The following is a 20,522-nucleotide window of genomic DNA, read 5'->3' on the forward strand; positions in this document are numbered from 1 at the left end:
ATAGTGGGTGTTTTCATCTGTTTTCTGGAGAATAGGGGTGCTCAAGCTTTTGGCCCTTCAGGCCAGATGAGTTAGGGTTACCATACATCTCGGTTTTCCCAGACATGTTCTCTTTTTGGGTCCTCCAATTTTCGTCCAGGTGGTTTTTTTGAAATATGAACGAATGTCTGGGATTTTGCTCTGCTAGTTTTTTCACTGTTGATGCTGGTAGAACTTGCTAGATACTGGCATTTCCCAGCTTGCCATAGCAGTGTGCATCTTTACCAGGGGAGTTGGGTTTTCTGTTTGCTGTGGAAAAACATGGATTTTTTTTTTCCTTTTTAAAGGAGGAAACAGTGGGTTTCCCCTTGCAGGCTGTCAGCCTTCTAGCCTGCAAGGCTCTACTTAGGGCTGTTGGAGGCAGGGGGTGTCGCATGCATCTGTGTGCACACATATGTGGCCAGCATACAGCTGAGCAGGGTGATGGGGGCAGCCCCAGCAGCTACGTGGAAGTAAGTCTATGGGGAGCAGGGGTTGGAGGGCTAGGGCTTGTGGACTGTCTGGGGCTGGGCGCATGTGTCAGGGATATGTGATGAGGATGGTTATGTGAGAAGGAGCAGGTGCCTGCCGGTGCTGGGGGAAGTTGTCCAGGTGCTGGGGCTGCAGCAGGACAGGGGGACTGAGGCTGAGGAAAGGGGCAGGGGAGCCCTTTGGGGGTGGTGGAAAGCTGTATGGCTAGGCCAGTGCCCATGCTTGCAGGGGTGGGGTGGCCGAGATATGCAGGGCTGGGGTGGGGACGGGGGGCTGTGGATCAGGAGTAAGGAGCACCAGTAGGGCGGGGTGCTGCTGTGGCTTGGGACTGTAGATCAGGAGTGCAGGACACTGGTAGCACATGTGGGAGTGAGGGGCACCAGAAGGGATGGGAGGTTGTGGGTTGGGAGTGATGGGCACTGGCAAAGCATGGGAAGGTGAGGGACTGTGGATTGGGAGTGAGGGTCACCAGCAGGGCTTGGGGGTGGGAGGTGGCTGTGGCTTTATTTTTGTTTTACATTTAATTTCTCAGGCAATAACACTTATTATTTACTTTAACAGTTAGAAACTGCCCCTCAAAATCATATACCCCTTGCCCTGACAGGTGTCTTCTTTTTTGGAACTGGAAATATGATAACTCTAAAATGAGTGGTGTGGGGCTGGTCCGGAGGCTGGATCAAGCCCTATGCACCAGAATGAGGCCTCATATGCTTGGTTAGGGCCCCATAAGGCCATGACTGGCCCCTGCATGCCAGGATCAAGCCCTGGCAGCCTGTGCCACCCCTACTTGGTCCCAAATGCTGAGATTAGGTGCCCGGTCCAGTGCACAAGGCCATGGCTCCCCGCAGGTTAGGAAATTTGGCATCGGGAACAGTGGCTCTGTTCCCACACCACCAAATTTCTAGATGTGTGGGGAGACCCATGGGCCAGATGACATAGCTCCAGGAGTCAGATCTGGCTCACAAGCTGGGAGTTCAACACTCCTGCTGTTGAGTATTTAGTGTCCCAGTTTGAATTTGTTTAATCAAGCATGAAATAGTAACAGTTTTAAGATCTGATTCAATTCAGTCATTTTCTCTGGGTTTCATAGTTTTCATAGATTTCATAGACATTAGGGCTGGAAGGGACCTTGGAAGATCATCGAGTCCAGCCCCATTAATTAAACATCTCCAGAATTTGAATACAGACCTTGAACTGCAGTTTAGTTCCTGAAAATATCTGTCATTAAGAGTTGCTTTCTCCATGGCAAGCTTGCAGTATGTTGGCAGGGCATTCTGAGGTAAGTTGTATCGCCACTGCCTGTACTATTTTTACTCTTTAGCTATAGAATTTAGTCTCAAACCTCTTAAACTGACACCCTTCACTAATTCTATATTTGAGGTACAGTAAAACCTGTATTAATCAGTATCGAGACCCCCATGGTGAAGGAGAGAATGGGGCAGGGGCAGGCGCTGCTTGGGTGGGGCAGGGCGCGGGATGGACCCATGAGTGGGTCATCCGGGGGGGCGAAGAGGGGAGGGAGGGAGGGGAGCTCCCACCATTGCATATACCCTGGGAGGAAATGTGGGGGGCATGTGCCCCCAGATCTGTGTGGGGCAGAGTAGGCTGCAGCTGCGGGCTGGGGCCAGGGGTGGCACGGAGCTGTTCCCAGCAGGGTTGTTGGGCTGGGGCTGCACTCAGGGCAGGTGGTAGCAGTGCTTGGAGGAGGGCTATGTGGGAGCTAGGGTGAATTGTGGGGTGGGTACAGCCCCTTCCCACTTAGCTGTCTCCTAGTTTTGCCACTACCCACCCTGTCCTGGCTGAGTAGCTCCTGCCCCAGCCCTACTCCTTCCTTCACTGTGTGGGCCTCAATCTGTACCCCCATGCTCCTTTCCTCCGTCCACCCCCTCCCCCACACCAGACTTCCCAGCCCAATGCTGGTCTCCAACCTGCCCAGTTGCATAATGAAATTGGATCAGTATCGGCCAATATGGCTCCTTTAAAAATTGGCCCTAGGTATCAGCCCAAAAAATCTCTATCGGTGCATCCCTAATCGGTAGTGCAGTTAACATTTTTATTTTTGCATTTTGTTTTAAGGTTAGGATGTGTAAGAATTCCATATTGCCCCTGACGCTGTTTGTACACAGGTGTCAGATTATGCTGTTAATTTATTCTCAAAATTAGAATTTTTTTAATAAAACCTGTACCCTCAAACCTGGCCTCCTATTATAAAGGGAAATATTTATTATACATATATTGCATTTTCTCACATACAGCACACAGATTTTTTAAAGAAAAAGCCAACTACTGGAAATTGCAGTTTGAATATATGTAAGCAATATGGTAAAAGCAGTATCTGCCTTGCCTGCCAAAGTAAAAGTAAAATCAGCACAGGATTTGCAGGCAGCAGAATAATGAGCAAGCCTGGCTCCCTAGCTTCTCCTACTCTTGTACTTACTACAAGAAAATATCTTTTTTTCTTCTGCTGTTCAAAAACAAGAGACATATTTTATCCTGAGGCTTGGTATATGCAAGAAAATATGGTATATCCATTTGTGCATAAAAACTGTCCCCTTGTATATAGCTCTGCTCTGCAGTTATTGACAGAAGATACTGTCTTTGAAAAGTTTGGCAGAGTTATGCTTAAAAAGACTTGAATTAACACTGTTAAAGTGAACTGGTTTTCTAAATTTCTCAAGACTCCTATTTTAATACTAATAAGAACCAAATACGTTTCCTTTAAAAACTGCCTGTACAGAGCCTCATTCTTGGGAGTAGTCCAGTAAGTATCTGAAAAACAGTAACTGCTGGGGCCGTACATACATACTGCTTATGGAACCAGTATTTTAGATTATAAAAGCTTTTTATTGCTTATTGCCCCGAGTTTCTTTTTTAGCTAACAGGCCTTGAAAATATCCTTCTTGGTACCTGAACACATTTGCTTGAAATAGTTGTTTTTATTATTTGTGTTGAACATAGGAGCCCTAGTCTTGGACTAGGTATAGGTGCAGTACAAACAGAACTAACAGTACTAAACAAGAGATGAAACTTGTGCCAAACAGCTTGCAATCAAAGAGTAAGACAGAAGACCACAGGTCCAAACAGATGGGGGAGAGGGGGCTACAAGTAATCTGTGAGATGGTGATCATTGCCACTGACAGTGGTATCTTTTTGTCAGACCAAAAAATGGTCTTTAGGTAACGTGGATTCCATCACAAATCAGAACTGCTCACGTCACACCTGAACTGTGAAATTTCTCAAATAGTGATTCAGTGGGTGCTCTCTTTATCCCTAACAGATGCATCAAGCAATTATGTTACTAGAAAATCCTTTTACAAGGATTAGCAACCTGCCCTGCAGGCTGGATCTGTCCCATAAAGAGATTGGATCAGGCCCATAGCAGCATGTAGTGGTGGGGATACTTTCTCCACTTTGCACTGTGCGTTCCTCTGCTATGTGTTGCTGATCCCCTTGGCAGCACCCCAGCACTCCCTACTCTGTGCCTTCTGGTCCCCTCTCCCCACTACAGCCTCCTTGAACTCAAGAAGTCTTGAATCAACCATTGTTTCATCCCTGCTGGAGACTGGAAATCTTTTCTAGTGCTTCCTCTGAGCCTAATATCCTTGACCACCTTTTTCTTCACTTTTTCCTTGTCCTGTAGGAGCTTCCATTTCTGCCTTTTCTAGTATACACTGGGGATGCTCAACCTCTGGCCTACAGACTAGATGCCGTCCTTGGAACCTTGAAATCTGGCCCACAGGGCTTCCCCAGGTCAAGAATTTGGCAGTGGGGGAGCAGTGGCTATTAATGCAGCTACCCTTCCCACCATTAAATTCCTAAACCCCATGCCCTACATGGCCAACTGGAGCCAGGCTGTGGCCTCTTTCCCCCGTGGGGCTGGCCTACCTCTCCCCTTTCCCCCACACACATCTGGATCGAGACTGACCCACACCCATCTTTCGCCCTTCTCCATGTGGCTGGGTTTGGGCTAAGCCATGCCCCTTTTTCCCCTGTTGGGCCAAGCCACACCCCTTGCCCTACAAGGCTGGCTTGGCTCTAGGCTTCTCCCAGCCCCACTCTGTGTGGTCTGATGGGTACTGTGAAAATTTCCCATCTTTTTCAAACTGCTACAGTGCAAAGACAAGTTTATTTCTTCCTAGCCAGTCAGGCAGTCAAGAAGCTGCTTAAAGTTCTGACTATAAACTTGGAGGTATATTGAACCTTCTTTCAGCCCTGATTTTTTTTGTACCCTCAGCCTACATTTAGTCTATGAAGTAGCATTTGGCATACATTAATATCCAGTTTTATTAAAACCTCAAGTTCATAATGATTTTTGGCTGAAAGTTTGGATTGCATAATAGGATGTTTGAAGTGTTTTTGGCTTTTGTGTCATAAGACAAATACAGCTAGGCTTGCCAGAGATCCTTGAAATGATTATAAAAGAACCTTTACATTGCTGTGTTCAGAGAAAACCTCTTTAATATATGCTACAGTATGTCATATATTCTGAACAGTAATTCTCAGTTATGGGGCTGAGGTGTTAAATAAAGCTACTGTTAACAAATAACCCTTAGCTAGTGGGGAAGAAAAGTTAATTATGTGTCAGTTTATAAAGACATCGCCCCATGAATCCTAAAGTATGAAGTTATTAAGTGACACATTTTCATGGATGCTCAACAACCAAAATTCAACATTAATTTCAGTAATGATTTCCTTAGTTTCCTTTAAAAACAAAGGAAAAAGTTGCCAAAGGTTGCATCCAAAGTAGTCTCTTCTTCGTCTGAAGCAAGATATTCTGCAGAAACATGACCACTGAAGGTCTTGACTAAAGCACCCTAGGGAAGCACAGTCCAAAGTTGTTGGAAAGGGTTTTAACATGCTTTAAGTCATAATCCATTAGTTGAATGCTGAGAAAAGCTACTGAAACACGTTGGTAAGAATCGAAATGGGTTTTTGATCATTGACAGCTTAACTGTTTTTCATTAAAAGAGCCCTCCCAACCTTACTTCAATTAATCCTGGGTATCTTGGAATTATTTCAACAAGCTTTTCTTATTTCTTGTTTTACAAATTGAACAGCCATGTTCTGCCTTATGAGCTTGATTCAGGAATGTTGCTCAGATCACTGCAGAAATTGGGTATCTCAGGAAGGCAAGGATTTCTTATGGTGATCTCTTTTATTGGACAAACTATGTGGTTGGGCTAGAGTTACACAAGCTGTATAGAGTGAGACAGCCATCTCTCATAGAAAGCTGACATCGATGAAGAAATCCAACATGGCCTCATATGTGCAAGTACAGTTTTTGGATACCTGAAGAAATGTGTGTTCAAAGATCGCAACATCAGATCCAAAACCAAGCTCGTAGTTTATCAAGCAGTCATGATCCCCACCTTGTTGTACAGAGCTGAAACATGGACAACATGCAAGATGCATCTAAAGTTGTTGGAGAAATATCATCAATGCTGTCTGCAGAAGATTCTCTGAATCCAGTGGGAAGATAGATGCACCAATGTTAGTGCTGTCCTACAGGCGAACACTATGAGTATTGAGGCAAGGATTATCCAACATCAACATCTTTGGGCCGTCCATGTCATCCAGATGTCTGACTTGAGACTCCTAAAAGTTATATTTTCCCAGTTCAGCCAAGGCATATGGTTAAGAGGAGGGTAGGAAAAGCACTTCAGGTACATCTTCAAGGCCAACTTAAAACAATGTAACATTGATGTCAGCTCATGGGAGACTGTCACACAGGACTGCTGAAAATGGAGGAAAAGTGTGCTGCAGACATCTCAGTACTCTGAAACCTCATGACAACAACAGGAGGTGGAAAAGCATGAGTGGCAGAAACTGTGTTACAGACCAAACGCATGTCCGAGCTGCAGTAGAGTCTGTCAATCCTAGATAGGCCGCATCACCCATCTTCAGACACACAGATAAGACACTCATGGAAGACAGTCATCCTTGACAGTGCTGACTCATCATGTACATCTGCCATATACTCATATTTCTTTTATATATCAACAAGAGTTTTTCCTTTCTGAGAAGGTGTGCATGTCTTATCTCCCTTCTTTCGTCTAGAAAGCAACGTGATGGCACCAAGCCTCCTTCTTCACTGTAACATGTCAATTTTAGTGTTTGGGTTAAAAACTGAGTTAACTTCCTTGTGACACTGTTACACTTAAATTCCTTTTTAAATCATTCTGAATTGATATGTCAGTATATTTAGCTGTAATTTCAGTAGCAGAGATGGACTCTAGTCCTTTTAGGTTTTTGTTCTAATATAAAATCACAATAGCTTTACAGCTAACCTTATTACTTAATTTCCATTCCCAGCTTAACAGCCTCTACTACCATATTTTTTCACATACCACACACTCAAATATGATATACATCTTGTTTCTAGGACAGCAGAATGAAAAGAAAAAGATATTTCTAGAGTTACAGCTGCATAGGGCAGGGACAAAACCTAATCTTCAGCTTGCTCAACCTGCCTTTTCCTGCTTAACCAAAAACTGAAATGCAAGCTGCTATTGAAAACTGGTCTCTGTGGGTAGAACTATGTTTTTTGAAAAGAGCTGAAAAATCTCCAAGGCTGTGAAATAGGAGACACTAACAACAGCTAGCAGATTGCAGAATTGTCCAATGAAAAGTTAGCATGATTAGTGGAACATCAAGATCATTATAAACAGAGCACAATTGTTAACACCTGTGGAATGAAGTATAATGAGCCATTAAGTCAACTAACTTCCTGTGCTGCCTGAATAGTACTGATACTGCTATTGCACAATGGAAAATTCATCGAAGCAGGGTGCTTCTATTCTAAGGAGCTTTTCTACTTATGACATGCACCCAAATATTGGGGGCTGACTTTTGGGGAAAACGTCTTGTGCAAAAGCTATTTTTTTAACTGTAGGTGTGGCTTCTGACTTTTGGATGCCAGGTTTCTCCACAGTTATAAGTTTCTGTTTCTTTATAACGCATTTGTTCTCCCACTGCTGCTGCATTTTAACCATAAAATTAGCTTGCCAGAATTGTATTCAACTGAAATGTGAATTTTTTCTTTTCTTTTTTTCCCCCCAGCCACCAGATCAAATCTTTGCAGTATAGCAGCACAGGAGATGTCATTCTTGTTGTCTCTGGTAACTCTCAAGCTAAAGTTCTTGACAGAGATGGCTTTCCAGTAATGGAATGCGTCAAAGGCGACCAGTACATAGTGGATATGGCAAACACCAAGGTAAATTAGAAATACTCTGTGCAAGAAGAGAACAATATTTGTCTTTCTCTAGTGAGATGGTCTAACACTTGAAGAATCGGGGTCTGGAACCAGGTTAAAGGCTTTATCGGTCGCTATTGGGAAGGGGTCAGGTGATTTGATGAGTACCTGATTCCTCTGGATGTAGAAGGAGCTCAGTTAAGGAAGGAAGCTTTTAGATGAAACAGGTTAGCTCCTATGAAAGGGACTGGACAGGGTGACTCCTGGGTGATTGCCTGTAGGAGGACTACTGCTGAAGATTGTCAGTACAACTGAGAACTGAAGCCCAAGGAAAAGGGCCTGATGTTTCTGGGCGTGACAGAATGGCAGCCTATATTATTCATACTTGCACTTAAGTAATTTTTAGCTCTGGCACATGTGCCTTGGGTGGATGGTGGAGAAGGGGCCAGGGCTGCACTGCCACAACAAGGATTAGGCCTCTTGTGGCTCCCCCACATCTGCCCTTGGCACACCAACATCTTTCAAGTCAAGGTCGCAGTTGTTTTTGGCACTCTGCCCAAAAACGTTGCTGACCCGTGAGCTAGGGTCTACTATGTCTGACTATAAGGTTTCCTCTTCCTTTACCCACTCTTCAGACCTGCTTCTGGTCTCTCCCTGTTGCGATACCATGGACGTTTTGTCTTACTCCTTGTCACTTGACTGTCAAACACTGAATGAACAATATGCATTTTTTCTTTGTTACTGGTTAAAAGTGCATATGGTGAAGGACTAGCTCAGAACCTTTTCAGTATAGCTATTTTTATTTTCTAGCTTTATGTGGGGGATAGAATGAAAACCTGTCCATTAGAAAGACAGCTGTACTGACCTGGGGAAGAAAGTGTTACATTCAAAAGCTTGTTGAACTTTATCCCAGCTTTATAGTTGGTCCAATTAAAGATATCACCCTAAGAAATCCTTGCCTCTAGCACTTGTATTGAGACGCACAGAAAAGTATTTCAACAGTTTAGCCAATCTGCCCTCTGTCTTCTCAACATCTTACATGTGATACGGCTTCTGTTTACATAAATAATTTAAATTATGTCCATTTTATAAATAGTTCAAAATTTATAATCCAAATGTATGAAAAATTTTAAAGCTCAGATCTTTGATAAAGTTGCTTTATTTAGTACTTATAAAGCTTACTGCCAAGTAGCTAGCCTAAATACTGCATTACTTGATCCTGCATTACTTGATCCTGTTCTTGTCAGATCATTATTTCTTTTGGCTAGTGGAACATATATAATATATATATAAAGTCATCTAAGAATAACTGTTCTTTTAGCTCTTGTTCAAATGTTTTGTTGTTGTTAACTTTTGAAATTTCATTATAATATGGTCCTATTATCAAAATGCTGTCTGCTGTTATGCTGCCATTTTACCTTTTTGGTACACATTGCCTGATATTTTTAATGCATTTTTTCAACTTCCTTTGTAATTTTATGTTTAAAATGAAACTGCTCCATGTTAGTTTTGCAGGTGTGCTTTTTATGCAATATTGTAGGAGTCATTCTTTCTCTTTGTAGGCATGTATCTTTACATTAAGTATGTACTTAATGTACAAGGGAACTGGGTAGAGGCCATATTCTTAAGAGGCTTTTTCCTTTTCCATTTATCTTGTTAGTTGCTTTAGAATAGGCCTGTCCCAGCTCACAGCTTGCAGGTTACCTGGGTTAATTTGCAGCCTGAGCAGGCCTGACCAGGCAGCACTCCCCGCACTGATCTGCTACCAGGGTCTCCTCCAGCTTCTGCTTCTTACCCCTACCCCTGCGGGTCAGGCATGGATGGTGGTACAGCCTATGGGTCCAATGGAACCCATGGCTCTGGGGGTCAGGAGCCTCTTGTAGAGCACATTATGGTGTAGTGGGAGAGCACCCATATGGTACAACAAGTTGGACATCTCTTATATCAGCGTACATTCTGGTGCAGTATCCACCAACTTATATTTCTGCATTGAAGAAATTGCTGTGACTACTTTCGTGAGTGATTCTCAACCAGGGTGTTACAGCAAACGTGATTCGCAAGATAAACCCAAAAGTTTCAAATAGGAATCCAGAGTATCAAAACCATTCTGACATGTTATCTTTCTGACTTCTTTGCAACAAAGAAGTGTTTTGTTACTTTTCCATGGTTAAAAACCAGGTGAAAACTACAACCTAGCATTTCCAAGGTATGCCTTAAATCTAAAAAGTTTGAGAACCACTGCTTTAACTTCAAAAATCAGAATCTCTCATTTTATTTCACATTTGTTTCTAGGCTTTAGTTACATTATTCAAAACCTTCCTAACCCTCTCTGCACAGAGGCAGAGAGGGATCTTGGAGTCAGGATTGACTCCAGGATGAATATGAGTCGCCAATGCGACGAAGCAATAGGCAGAGCCAACCGTACCCTGTCATGCATCAATAGAGGCATTACAGGTCCAGAGAGGTCTTGCTCCCCCTCTGTGCAGTGCTGGTCAGGCTGCAGCTGGAGTCCTGTGTCCAGGTCTGGGCACTGGACTTCAAGAAGGACATGGAGAACCTGGAGAGGGTCCAGAGGAGGGTCACTCGTATAGTTGAGGGCCTCTGTGGCCAGCGCTATGAGGAGAGACTAAGGGACCTGAATCTATTCAGTCTCCGCAAGAGGAGACTGAGGGGGGATCTTGTGGCTGCCTACAACCTTATCAGGGGCCACTAGCAGGGACTCTGGGAAAGTCTGTTCACCAGGGCCCCCCTTGGAGTCACCAGGAACAATGGCCACAAGCTGGGGGAGGATAGGTTTAGGTTAGATATTAGGAAGAACTACTTCACTGTAGGGGTGGCCAGAGCCTGGAATAGCCTTCCTTAAGAGGTGGTGCTCTCACTTCCCTGGGAATCTTCAAGTGGAAACTGGATAAGCACTGGCTGGGGTCTTATAATTCCTCCCATCCCCAGTGCTCCTTCCTGCCCATGGCAGGGGGTCGGACTAGATGATCTGTCTAGGTCCCTTCTGACTCATCGGTTCTATGATTCTATAAAATTAACTCCAAGGTGATGCAGGAGTACTCTGTTAACAACCAACTTCGAAGGGACCTGGGCTGATGTTTAGTTTAAGGTGGCACTTGTGTGCTATGGCAGTTTCTAGTGAAGGATCTGTAGGTATGAAAATCCCAAAGACTAATGACTTGGCACCTTTGTCACTATAAATTTTTCCATCCATTCATGTTCAGCAGTACTGAAAAACTGTTTAGTCTTTAGTTGGCAATTTACAAAAGAAAAACAAAATGGAAAAGGAATGCCAATATAATTGAAAGGTATAAACCCATGAGAAAACAGAAGCAGATGACGTATCCTAATAAAAATTGACTGGCTAATAGGCATTTGAGGAAAACAGCCTGAGAGTGCAGTGGACAAGAAGGAACTGTAGTGTATGTATAAAATGCATGGTGAGAGTTACTGTTGATGCTCAGTAATTTGAATGGGAGTTATACACTGGCAGCACAGGAGGAATAATCTTAAACAGAATTCCCTATTTCTTTGGTATTTGGGATTTGAGTTCAAAGCATCTGAATGAATCTTATATAATAATGTACATTTCTCTTTGTTAAAAGTGCACATAGAGAAGGACTGCCTCATAATTTCAGCATAACTGTAGACACAGTGTAACTTATCTAGATATATACATATGCACACGGTATAACCATTATATAAGAATAGAGGATACAGGACACAAAGGGGCTTGAAGACTAATGAAATCTAGCCGCTGTTGTTGCAGACAACAGCATTGTGTGGTCTCCTTTTAAAAACTTCTCAAGATGCATCTTAAAAGTAGTCACTTTGTTCCCTTTGGTCTTACTGGAATTCTTTTTCTGTTTCGTAGTCTTTAAGAGATTGTGGCTCTGAATCTTATCATTTCTAGCCTAAATTTTATTCATTGCTAGTTTTATAGCCATTTGTTCTTGTCAACATTGTTTTGTTTTTTTCTCTGATATGTTTATAGCAACTTGTTCACTGTGGAAAGCCAGATCACTGGGAAAATAGGTGTAAAATATATATTGTTTAGATACTATTATGAATGAGATCTAGGAAGAACCGCGGGTTCTGTAGCACTTAAACCATGGCAGATTCTTAGTAGGAGGTGGTGAAGACAGTAGTAAGTGAGGAGTAATTAATGGGGATTGGTACATCATACGCATCTTCTGATCAAATGTCTGAAGAGTATAGATTTGATTCCTCACTTTGTTGTACTTTGTGGCAGTACAACTGCAGTTCAGAAGGGTACGAAGCACTAGTAAATTGGAGCAGCAAAAGACCAAGAAAATGGGAGAGTGTGTGTGGCTGAATTTGCCCCTGGACAACTTTCAGGAAGCAAAATACAGGATGTGGTCTGGAAATTCCACAAACTCTAGAACCAGAAGTCTACAGAACTTTTGGTTCTGATTAGCATAGCTGTCTTAATATAGTACAGCATCTAAACTAATTAGTTGTGCTGAGAGTAACAGTGAATTTGATGTACAGCACCATGCACATCTGACTAATCTGTTTCCAGTTTGGAAAGAAACCTGGGCTACTCCTGAAGTAGGAGGCTGTATAGCTTCATCTGTGCAGCTCCAAACAGTGTTATGCTGTACCCTCTCAACAAATGGAGCAGAATATTATGCTGTAGTGGTAATATTTGTTGGGGGTTGTTGCATTCAGGTTCAGTGGTTCAAGTTCAAGACAAAAATCTTACATCAAGGACTCGTTAGGGACACCAAGACACAACTCAGAAAATTACGGCTGTTGTGGAGAATTTGGGATGGTTCGGGGCAGAACTTCTGGTGTAAATGTACATGTCCCTCCAGTTTTCCTTCAAAATAGTATGAGGTCACCCTAATTATAAAACTCTGGTAGCTATCCATAGAAGTTTTACTGCCACCAGAGTTTTCTAATTAGAGTGACCCCATACTATTTTGAAGGAAAACTGGAGGGACATGCCCCCCCTCCCCCCCCCCCCCCCCAAAAGCAGCAGCGCTGCTGCAGGCAAAGACAGAGGCAGGAACAGGAATGGGGACACAGTCTGCAGTCTGGCAGGGAGGTGGAGCAGCATGGTGCTTGCATGGACTGGCTCCTCCTGAACAGCAGCTAGAGGTGGGGGTGGCCTCGGCTGGGCACTGCTACAATCTTCCCACCTTTCTCCTGCACAGCAGCAGTGGCAGTTGGTACCTGCTTGCCTACCCGCCTGAGTGCCATGCTGCTCGCCCTCCCCATTAGAGTGTGCCCTGTGCCCCTTCCCATGGGCCTCTGCCTCTGCTTCTGGGTCTTTTCACCAACCTGCCAGGACTGCCCTACAAAATCCAGGACTGTCCTGGCCCAACTGGGGATGTATGGGCTAGGGATAGAAATTACATGTAAAGCAGTATAAGTGATTGGAAGCTGGTTCAGATCTGTAACACAACTGAAGTTCAGTGAATATAAGCTGCTTTCAAAAGGGCCAAAACTAATTTAAGATGAACCTGGGTGGATGTAGTATCAGACCTAACTGATTTTGATTAAGGCGATTTATTGAACTTCTGTCCCAGATCCCCTCCAGATTCAAGTTAACTAACAGTCCTGCAGCATCCCAGGATGCTTTGCACTTCCCCCATAAACTCCCCTTGCAGGTTGGGTGACCTAGGCTTGGCCCAAGCTGTCTGTTCCAGTCAAGCATGGAGGTGTGTTCTAGCATCCCCCAGATTCTGGCCTGGGCCACTGCAGGCATGTGGCTATATTTCCAGAATCAAAAGTGAATGTCTGTTCACTTGCTTATCAGTTCAGTCTGTGCAGCTTAGATTAACTTGCAAAGATTGAATTGATTCAGCCTTAGGCTTTTTTACTATCTGCACTTAGCCATGGTCACCCTAGTTGTAACAGATCCCTTGAGTGGTAGAAGCCAGCAGAGTTGCACCCATTCTGGGGTTTTTATCAGTATGGGGTCTGCTGTTATGTACATTCCATTGACCCATGCTAAAAATGCAAGGTAGGCCTTTCCACACCTGCACCATGTCTTGCATGGACTGTGGCTCATCTTAGACCAGGGGATTATCTAGCTTTAAAAAAATGAAAGCATAAGTATGTTATGCTTTTGCTCTTTAATCTTTTGATGAAAAATTTATCTAAGAAAAATAAACAGTTTAAACATAATTTCAAGGATGTTATGAACCTTACAATATTTGGTATTTTTCTTGAAGCCACAATTATAGTGTAACAGGGGCTTGGGCACAGGACACTTACCAGGCAGCACAGTGTCCAGAAAAGCCCCTCTCAGATTGTCTACCCAGGTTGCAAACTAGGAAGACAGCCTGGTCAGGCTAGGAATAGGGAACAGCTGGGGAAACACAGCCTGTAACAGCTATGATATAGATTTCATGGACATTAGGGCTGGAAGGGACCTCGGGAGATCATCGAGTCCAGCCCCCTGCCCAAAGAGCAGGAAGTCAGCTGGGGTCATAGGATCCCAGCAAGATAAGCATCCAATTTACTCTTGAAGGTGTTCAATGTAGATGCTTGAACCACCTCCGCTGGCAGACTGTTCCAGACCTTGGGGGCTCAGACAGTAAAGAAATTCTTCCTTATGTCCAGCCTGAAACGGTCTTGCAGGAGTTTGTGACCGTTCGACCTCGTCATCCCTTGGGGCGCTCTGGTGAACAGACGTTCCCCCAGATCCTGGTGGTCACCCCGATAAACTTATAGGTGGCCATCAGATCACCCCTGAGCCTGCGCTTTTCCAGGCTAAAGAGTCCCATGGCTCTCAGCCTGTCATCGTAAGATCTGTTTTCCTGACCTCTGATCATGCGCGTGGCTCTCCTCTGGACTCTCTCAAGCTTCTCCACATCCTTTTTGAATTGTGGAGCCCAAAACTGGACGCAGTACTCCAGCTGCGGCCTCACCAATGCCGAGTACAAGGGGAGAATGACGTCCCGGGATTTGCTCGAGAAGCATCTATGGATGCACGCCAGCATTTTGGTCGCTTTACTAGCCGCAGCATCGCATTGCAGGCTCATGTTCATCTTGTGGTCAATGATGACCCCCAAGTCTTTTTCTTCTGTAGTGCTAACCAACATAGCACTGCCGAGCCTATAAGGGTGCTGCAGGTTTTTCCTCCCAAGGTGGAGAACCTTGCATTTATCGGTGTTAAACACCATGAGGTTCTCGTCCGCCCATTTGCTGAGCTTGTCCAGGTCAGCCTGGATCACCCGCCTATCTTCTGGCGTGGATGCTTTGCCCCAAAGTTTGGTGTCATCGGCGAACTTGGCCAGTCCACTCCTGACTCCAATGTCCACATCATTAATGAAGATGTTGAACAGTATGGGTCCCAGGACAGAGCCTTGAGGGACCCCACTGGTCACAGGGCACCATGATGAGTGACTGCCATCAATCACAACCCTCTGGGTCCGACCACGAAGCCAATTTCCCAGCCAGCGGATCGTGGTGGAGCCAAGGCCACAACTAGGCAGTTTGGCCAAGAGGTGATCATGGGATACCAGATCAAAAGCTTTTTTGAAGTCAAGATATAGGACATCAATCTCTTCTCCCTTGTCCAGGTGATAGGTCACCTGGTCATAGAAGGAAATGAGATTGGTCAAACAAGACCTACCCACAACAAACCCGTGCTGGCTATCCCTTAGAATGTTAGCCTGGGCCAGTCCCTCAAGGATGGCCTCCTTAATAAACTTTTCTAAGATCTTCCCCAGACTAGAAGTCAGGCTAATAGGCCTGTAGTTAGCCGGATCCACTCTCCTCCCTTTCTTGAAAATCTGCACCACATTGGCCTTCTTCCAGTGTTCGGGCACTACACCAGAGCACCAGGAGTTTTCAAAGATCCGTGCCAGGGGCTGGGGTATGACGCTCGCCAGCTCCTTGAGTACCCTGGGGTGCAGATTGTCAGGGCCAGCTGACTTGAAGGGATCCAGCTTCTCAAGGTGTTCCTTCATGAGGTCAGCATTGATGGAGGGTAAGGGATTCCCCTCACCCAGATTTCCCTGTCCCATAGCAGGCATGGGCATCCCGTGTGACTGATGAAAGACTGACGCAAAGTACCTATTTAATAGGTTGGCTTTTTCCTGGGCGTCAGTTGTCAGTTGGCCCATCTGGTTTAGCAGGGGTCCAACATTGCCCTTGCTTTTCCTCCGGCTCCCCACATATCTGAAAAAGGACTTTTTGTTGTCCTTGATGCCTGAAGCTAGTTGGAGTTCAGTTGCAGCCATGGCTTTCCTGGTTTGCTCCCTGCAGCACCTTGGAGGTGAATCCCGTCCTCCATCCTTTGTAGGCTTTCCTTTTTAGCCACAGTAGGTCCGCTAGGTCTCTGGAGAGCCAGGGGGGCTGCTGTGCCTTCTTGCTGCCTTTCCTCCGTGTTGGAATAGACTTAGCTTGTGCATTGAGGATCGCTTCCTTGAGAAGCAACCACTCTTCTTGAACTCCCATCTCCCTGGGGTCATGGTCCCTGAGGGCCTGACTGACTAGCCTCTTGAGCTTGTCAAAGTGAGCTTTTCTGAAATCAAGGACTTCTGTGTTGCTGACTGACTTGCCAGCTTTACGGCGGATGGTGAAGGTGATCAGCTCGTGGTCGCTGTCACCCAACTTCCCATCAATCACTAGGTCGCCGATTAGGTCATCCCCCGTAGCCAGTACCAGGTCAAGCAGCGCTTTGCCTCTCGTTGGCCCATAGACTTCTTGAGTCAGGTAGAGGTCATCCACGCACGAGAGAAAGCTTTGCGCCCGCTCAGATTTAGCTGAGTGATCTTCCCACGAGATGTCCGGGTAATTGAAGTCACCCATGACAACCAAGGTCCTGGAGCAAGCGGCCTCAGTCAGTTCCCGGGCGAACTCCTGGTTAAGCTCGGGACTTTGAGTGGGAAGTCTGTAGTAGACTCCCACCGTTGTGTCCCCTGTGCCGAATTCCCCATGAATTTTTATCCAGAGGGTCTCTAGCTGTCCATGCCGGTCGCCAACATCAGCTTGCAGGGACATGTAGCTTTCCTTCACATAGAGAGCTACACCCCCGCCCCTTTTGTCAACACGATCCCTCCTGTACAGGGTATAGCCCTCTATACTCGTGGTCCAGTCATGGGTGGAGTCCCACCAGGTCTCCGTTATCCCAATGACATCATATTTCTTTGCACTGAGCAGGAGGACGAGCTCGTCCTGCTTGTTGCCCATGCTCCTGGCATTAGTGTACAGGCAGGAAAGTGTGCCCTTGGGGGCTCTTGCCTTGCCCATAGATTGTGCCAGGGCTGGGGCAGGGGTGGGCTCCCTTAAGTGCCCCCTTAAGTGCCTTGGTCCACTGGCTTTGCAAGGGCCGTTCAGCGGGCCAGCAGGGGCAGTAGTCCCCCCATCCCCCAGTGGGCTTAGTTTAAAGCCCGGTGGAGCAGGTCAGCCAGCCTGGCTGAGAAGAGCTTCCTCCCTAGGGGAGAGAGGTGGAGGCCATCTCTTCCCAGCAGCTCGCTGCCTCTCTCTCCAAAGAGCAGGCTGTGGTCATGGAAGCCAAAGCTTTCCCGATTAACACCAGCGCCGCAGTCTTTGGTTCACCGCGTGGATCCTCCTCTCCCTCCTCAGCCCATAGCCCGAGACTGGGAGGATCGACGAAAACACCACCTGAGCTCCCAGACCCCTAAGCTCTGCTCCCAACTCCCTGTAGTGCCTCATGACCTGGCCGGGGGTGCTCCGAGCCGTGTCATTGGTGCCCACGTGAATAAGGAGCATGGTGTAGTGGTCTGTGGGCCGGAGGAGCTGCGGGATCCTCTCCGCTATGTCTCGGATGCGGGCCCCTGGGAAGCAGCAGACTTCCCGGGCTAAGGGGTCGGGGCGGCAGATTGCCCCCTCAGTGCCCCGCAGGATGGCGTCTCCCACAACAAACACCTTACGCTTTGTCTTGGGGAGAGCGGGGCCAGTAGCTGCGGTCGAGCCTGGGTTGCCTGCGGGAGCTGGCAACTGCGTGGGCTCTGCTGGGGCTGCAAGAGGTGCGAACCTGTTGCTAAGCTCCGGCAGGGCAGGGGCCTTGGTGCGGCGGGCCTTGGGGCCCTTGAGCACCTTGGTCCATGCCCCTGACTGGGCAGAGCGGGAGGTCCCAGAGTCCTCCTTAGTCCTGGAGGGAGACGGAGCTCTCCCCTGCGGCTCCCGGGGGAGAAGGGCCTGGCTGTAGGAGTCTATCTCCTGCTCACAGTCCCTGATGGTACGCAGTCTCTGGACTGTGGCCTGGAGCTCCTCCAGCTGGCGCGCGAGAGACCCGAGTAGGGAGCAGACCCCGCAAGGGGAGGTGGCCATGCTCCCGGGCCCCAGAGCCTGAAAAAGGGACAGGCAGCCCCTGCAGCCAAGAGCCAGGGGCTCCGTCTGCGTGGAGCCAGGAACCATGGGCTCCGTCTGGGTGGCCGTCTCTGAGGTGCCCAGTGGAGGGGCCGCAGAGCCCGAGGGGACCCTCGGGGTGCGGCGCGTGCCCATCTGTGTCATGCCTCTGGTAGGCTGGCTATGGCTGGGGGGGGTCGCAGGCAGGGTCTTGTGCCCTCCCGCGCCCTCCCCTGTGCGAACTCCGCGCTAACTCGAGTGCCTGTTTACACAGCCTGTTTGCGCGGCTCCGGTCGCGTGGCTCCCTGGGGGACTGGGCCAAGTAGGGGCCTGGGTGGGGGCTTGACCTGCCCGGCACCAGGCAGTGGCCTCCTCCCAGCAAGTGAGGAGTTAACCCCTTCCCACCACGAGCCCGCTTACCTCCGGCTGTGCTGGGGGTCGGCAGGGGGCTCGGCGGCTGCTGAGGGGGTGTCTGGGGGGCTTCGGGGGAGTGGGGGTGCAGCAGGCTTCACCCGCGCGTCTCTCACGCTCCAGAGCCTATGTGAGTGTGGTTCCCCCCCCCCCCCGTTTGGCGGGCCCTTTTAAACTCCGCGGATGCGCAGTGGGCCTGCCGTCGGGGGACGCTGGCTTCTCAGACCAGGGGGGCCCTGCCCGGGATTTGGGGGGCCCTGCCCTACAGGAGGGGGAGTGGTGAGTACCCTGTCCTTCACTCCTCTCTCCCTGGGGGGCTGGGCCAAGTAGGGGCCTGGGCAGGGGCTTGACCCGGCCCGGCACCAGGCAGCGGCCTCCTCCCAGCAAGCGAGGAGTTAACCCCTTCCTACCATGAGCCCGCTTACCTCCGGCTGTGCTGGGGGTCAGCAGGGGGCTCGGAGGCTGCTGAGGGGGTGTCTGGGGGGCTTCGGGGGAGTGGGGGCGCAGCGGGCTTCACCCGCGCATCTCTCACCGCTCCAGAGCCTACCTGAGCTCACGGGTAAAAGGTGGAGCTTCCAGATTGGCTGGCAGGACCACATGTAGCACATCTGAAGCTGCTGGACACAATGGGGAAGTACTGGAGAAGCTCCCAAGGAGGACAGCTATGCCAGAAACCCCCTCCCTCACTGTACAGGAGGTGCAACTGCTGGCAGGTGGCAAGCAGCTTGCCTAGAGGGATGTGAATAGCCAGGTGCACCCCAGGTTGGCAGCTAGGCAACAACCAGGGATCAGGGAGAAGAATAGCCAGAGTCTGGGGACAAGGAAGACTATGACATTTGTTGAACTGACTCATTGAAGAAGCAAAGCAAGTCCAGGCTTTGTTTATTTGTTTGAACTGGTGACCCTTAAAGGAGTAATGCCAAGGAATGGCATTGCCCCCTTGGAATGCCCCTTTGCAATGGAATCTTACCTCTGTCCTGCAGATGACACTAAGATGTGGGGGGATGTGGGCATGCTAGAAGGAAGGAATAGACTGCAATCGGATCTGGACAGGCTACAGGGTTTGGTGGAAGAAAACATGATGGGTTTTAACACTGACAAGTGCAGGGTACTGCACCTGGGGAGGAAGAACCAGCAGCATACCTACATGCTGGGGAACTCCCTTCGTGTCAATGCAGAGGCAGAGAAGGATCTAGGAGTCATTGATGCCAAGATGAACATGGGCCGGCAGTGCAGGGATGCAGTCAGGAAGGCCCACCGCACCTTGTCATGCATCCATAGATGCATCTCGAGCAGGTCCAAGGAGGTGATCCTCCCCCTCTATGTGACACTGGTCAGGCCGCAGTTGGAGTACTGTGTCCAGTTCTGGGCGCCACACTTCAGGAGGGATGTGGACAACATGGAGAGAGGGTCCAGAGGAGGGCCACTCGTATGATCGGGGACAACAGGGCAGGCCCTATGAGGAGAGGCTATGGGACCTGAACCTGTTCAGCCTCCACAAGAGAAGGCTGAGCGGGGATCTAGTGGCCATTTAGAAACTAGTCAGAGGCGACCAGCAGGCATTGGGGGAGTCCCTGTTCCCCCGAGCACTACCAGGAGTGACAAGAAATAAGTCACAAGCTGGCAGAGGGCAGGTTTAGGCTAGATATCAGGAGACGCTACTTCACAGTCAGGGCGGCTAGGATCTGGAACCAACTTCCAAGAGAAGTGGTGCTGACTCCTACCCCGGGGATTTTTAAAAGGAGGCTGGATGAACACCTTGGTGGGGTCATTTGACCCCAGTACTTTTTCCTGCCATGGCAGGGGATTGGACTTGATGATCTGCTCAGGTGCCTTCCAACCCTACCAACTATGAAACATTGTTTTGTTTTTTCTCTGATACTTTTATAGACAGCTGTCATATTCTCTGTCAGCCTTCATTTTGCTAGCCTCATGTATGTATGCTCTCCTTTCCTCTGATCATCCTAATATCCCTTGTCTGGACCTCTTCCAGTTTGAATTAATCTTAAATAGTGGTGCTCAACCTTCTGGGATGCCCATATTGGATCCAGCCTTGGAGCAACGCTGCATGCTAGCCCAGCCATGTTGGCTGGATCCAGCCACAGCAATTGACTTT

General features: G+C 47.8%; 1 protein-coding gene across 1 annotated transcript in view; it reads left to right on the top strand.

Moving 5' to 3' along the window:
• Positions 1-20,522, top strand: part of WDR70 (WD repeat domain 70) — a 275,742-nt gene that overhangs the window by 81,464 nt on the left and 173,756 nt on the right. Inside the window, exon 8 of the mRNA XM_090037959.1 lies at positions 7,570-7,723. Within this exon, the coding sequence (XP_089894085.1) occupies positions 7,570-7,723 (154 nt within the window). The remainder of the gene's footprint in view (positions 1-7,569; positions 7,724-20,522) is intronic.

Source organism: Crocodylus siamensis, chromosome 3 (genome assembly GCF_052110815.1).
Source record: "Crocodylus siamensis isolate JL-2025a chromosome 3, ASM5211081v1, whole genome shotgun sequence".
Taxonomy (NCBI): domain Eukaryota; kingdom Metazoa; phylum Chordata; order Crocodylia; family Crocodylidae; genus Crocodylus; species Crocodylus siamensis.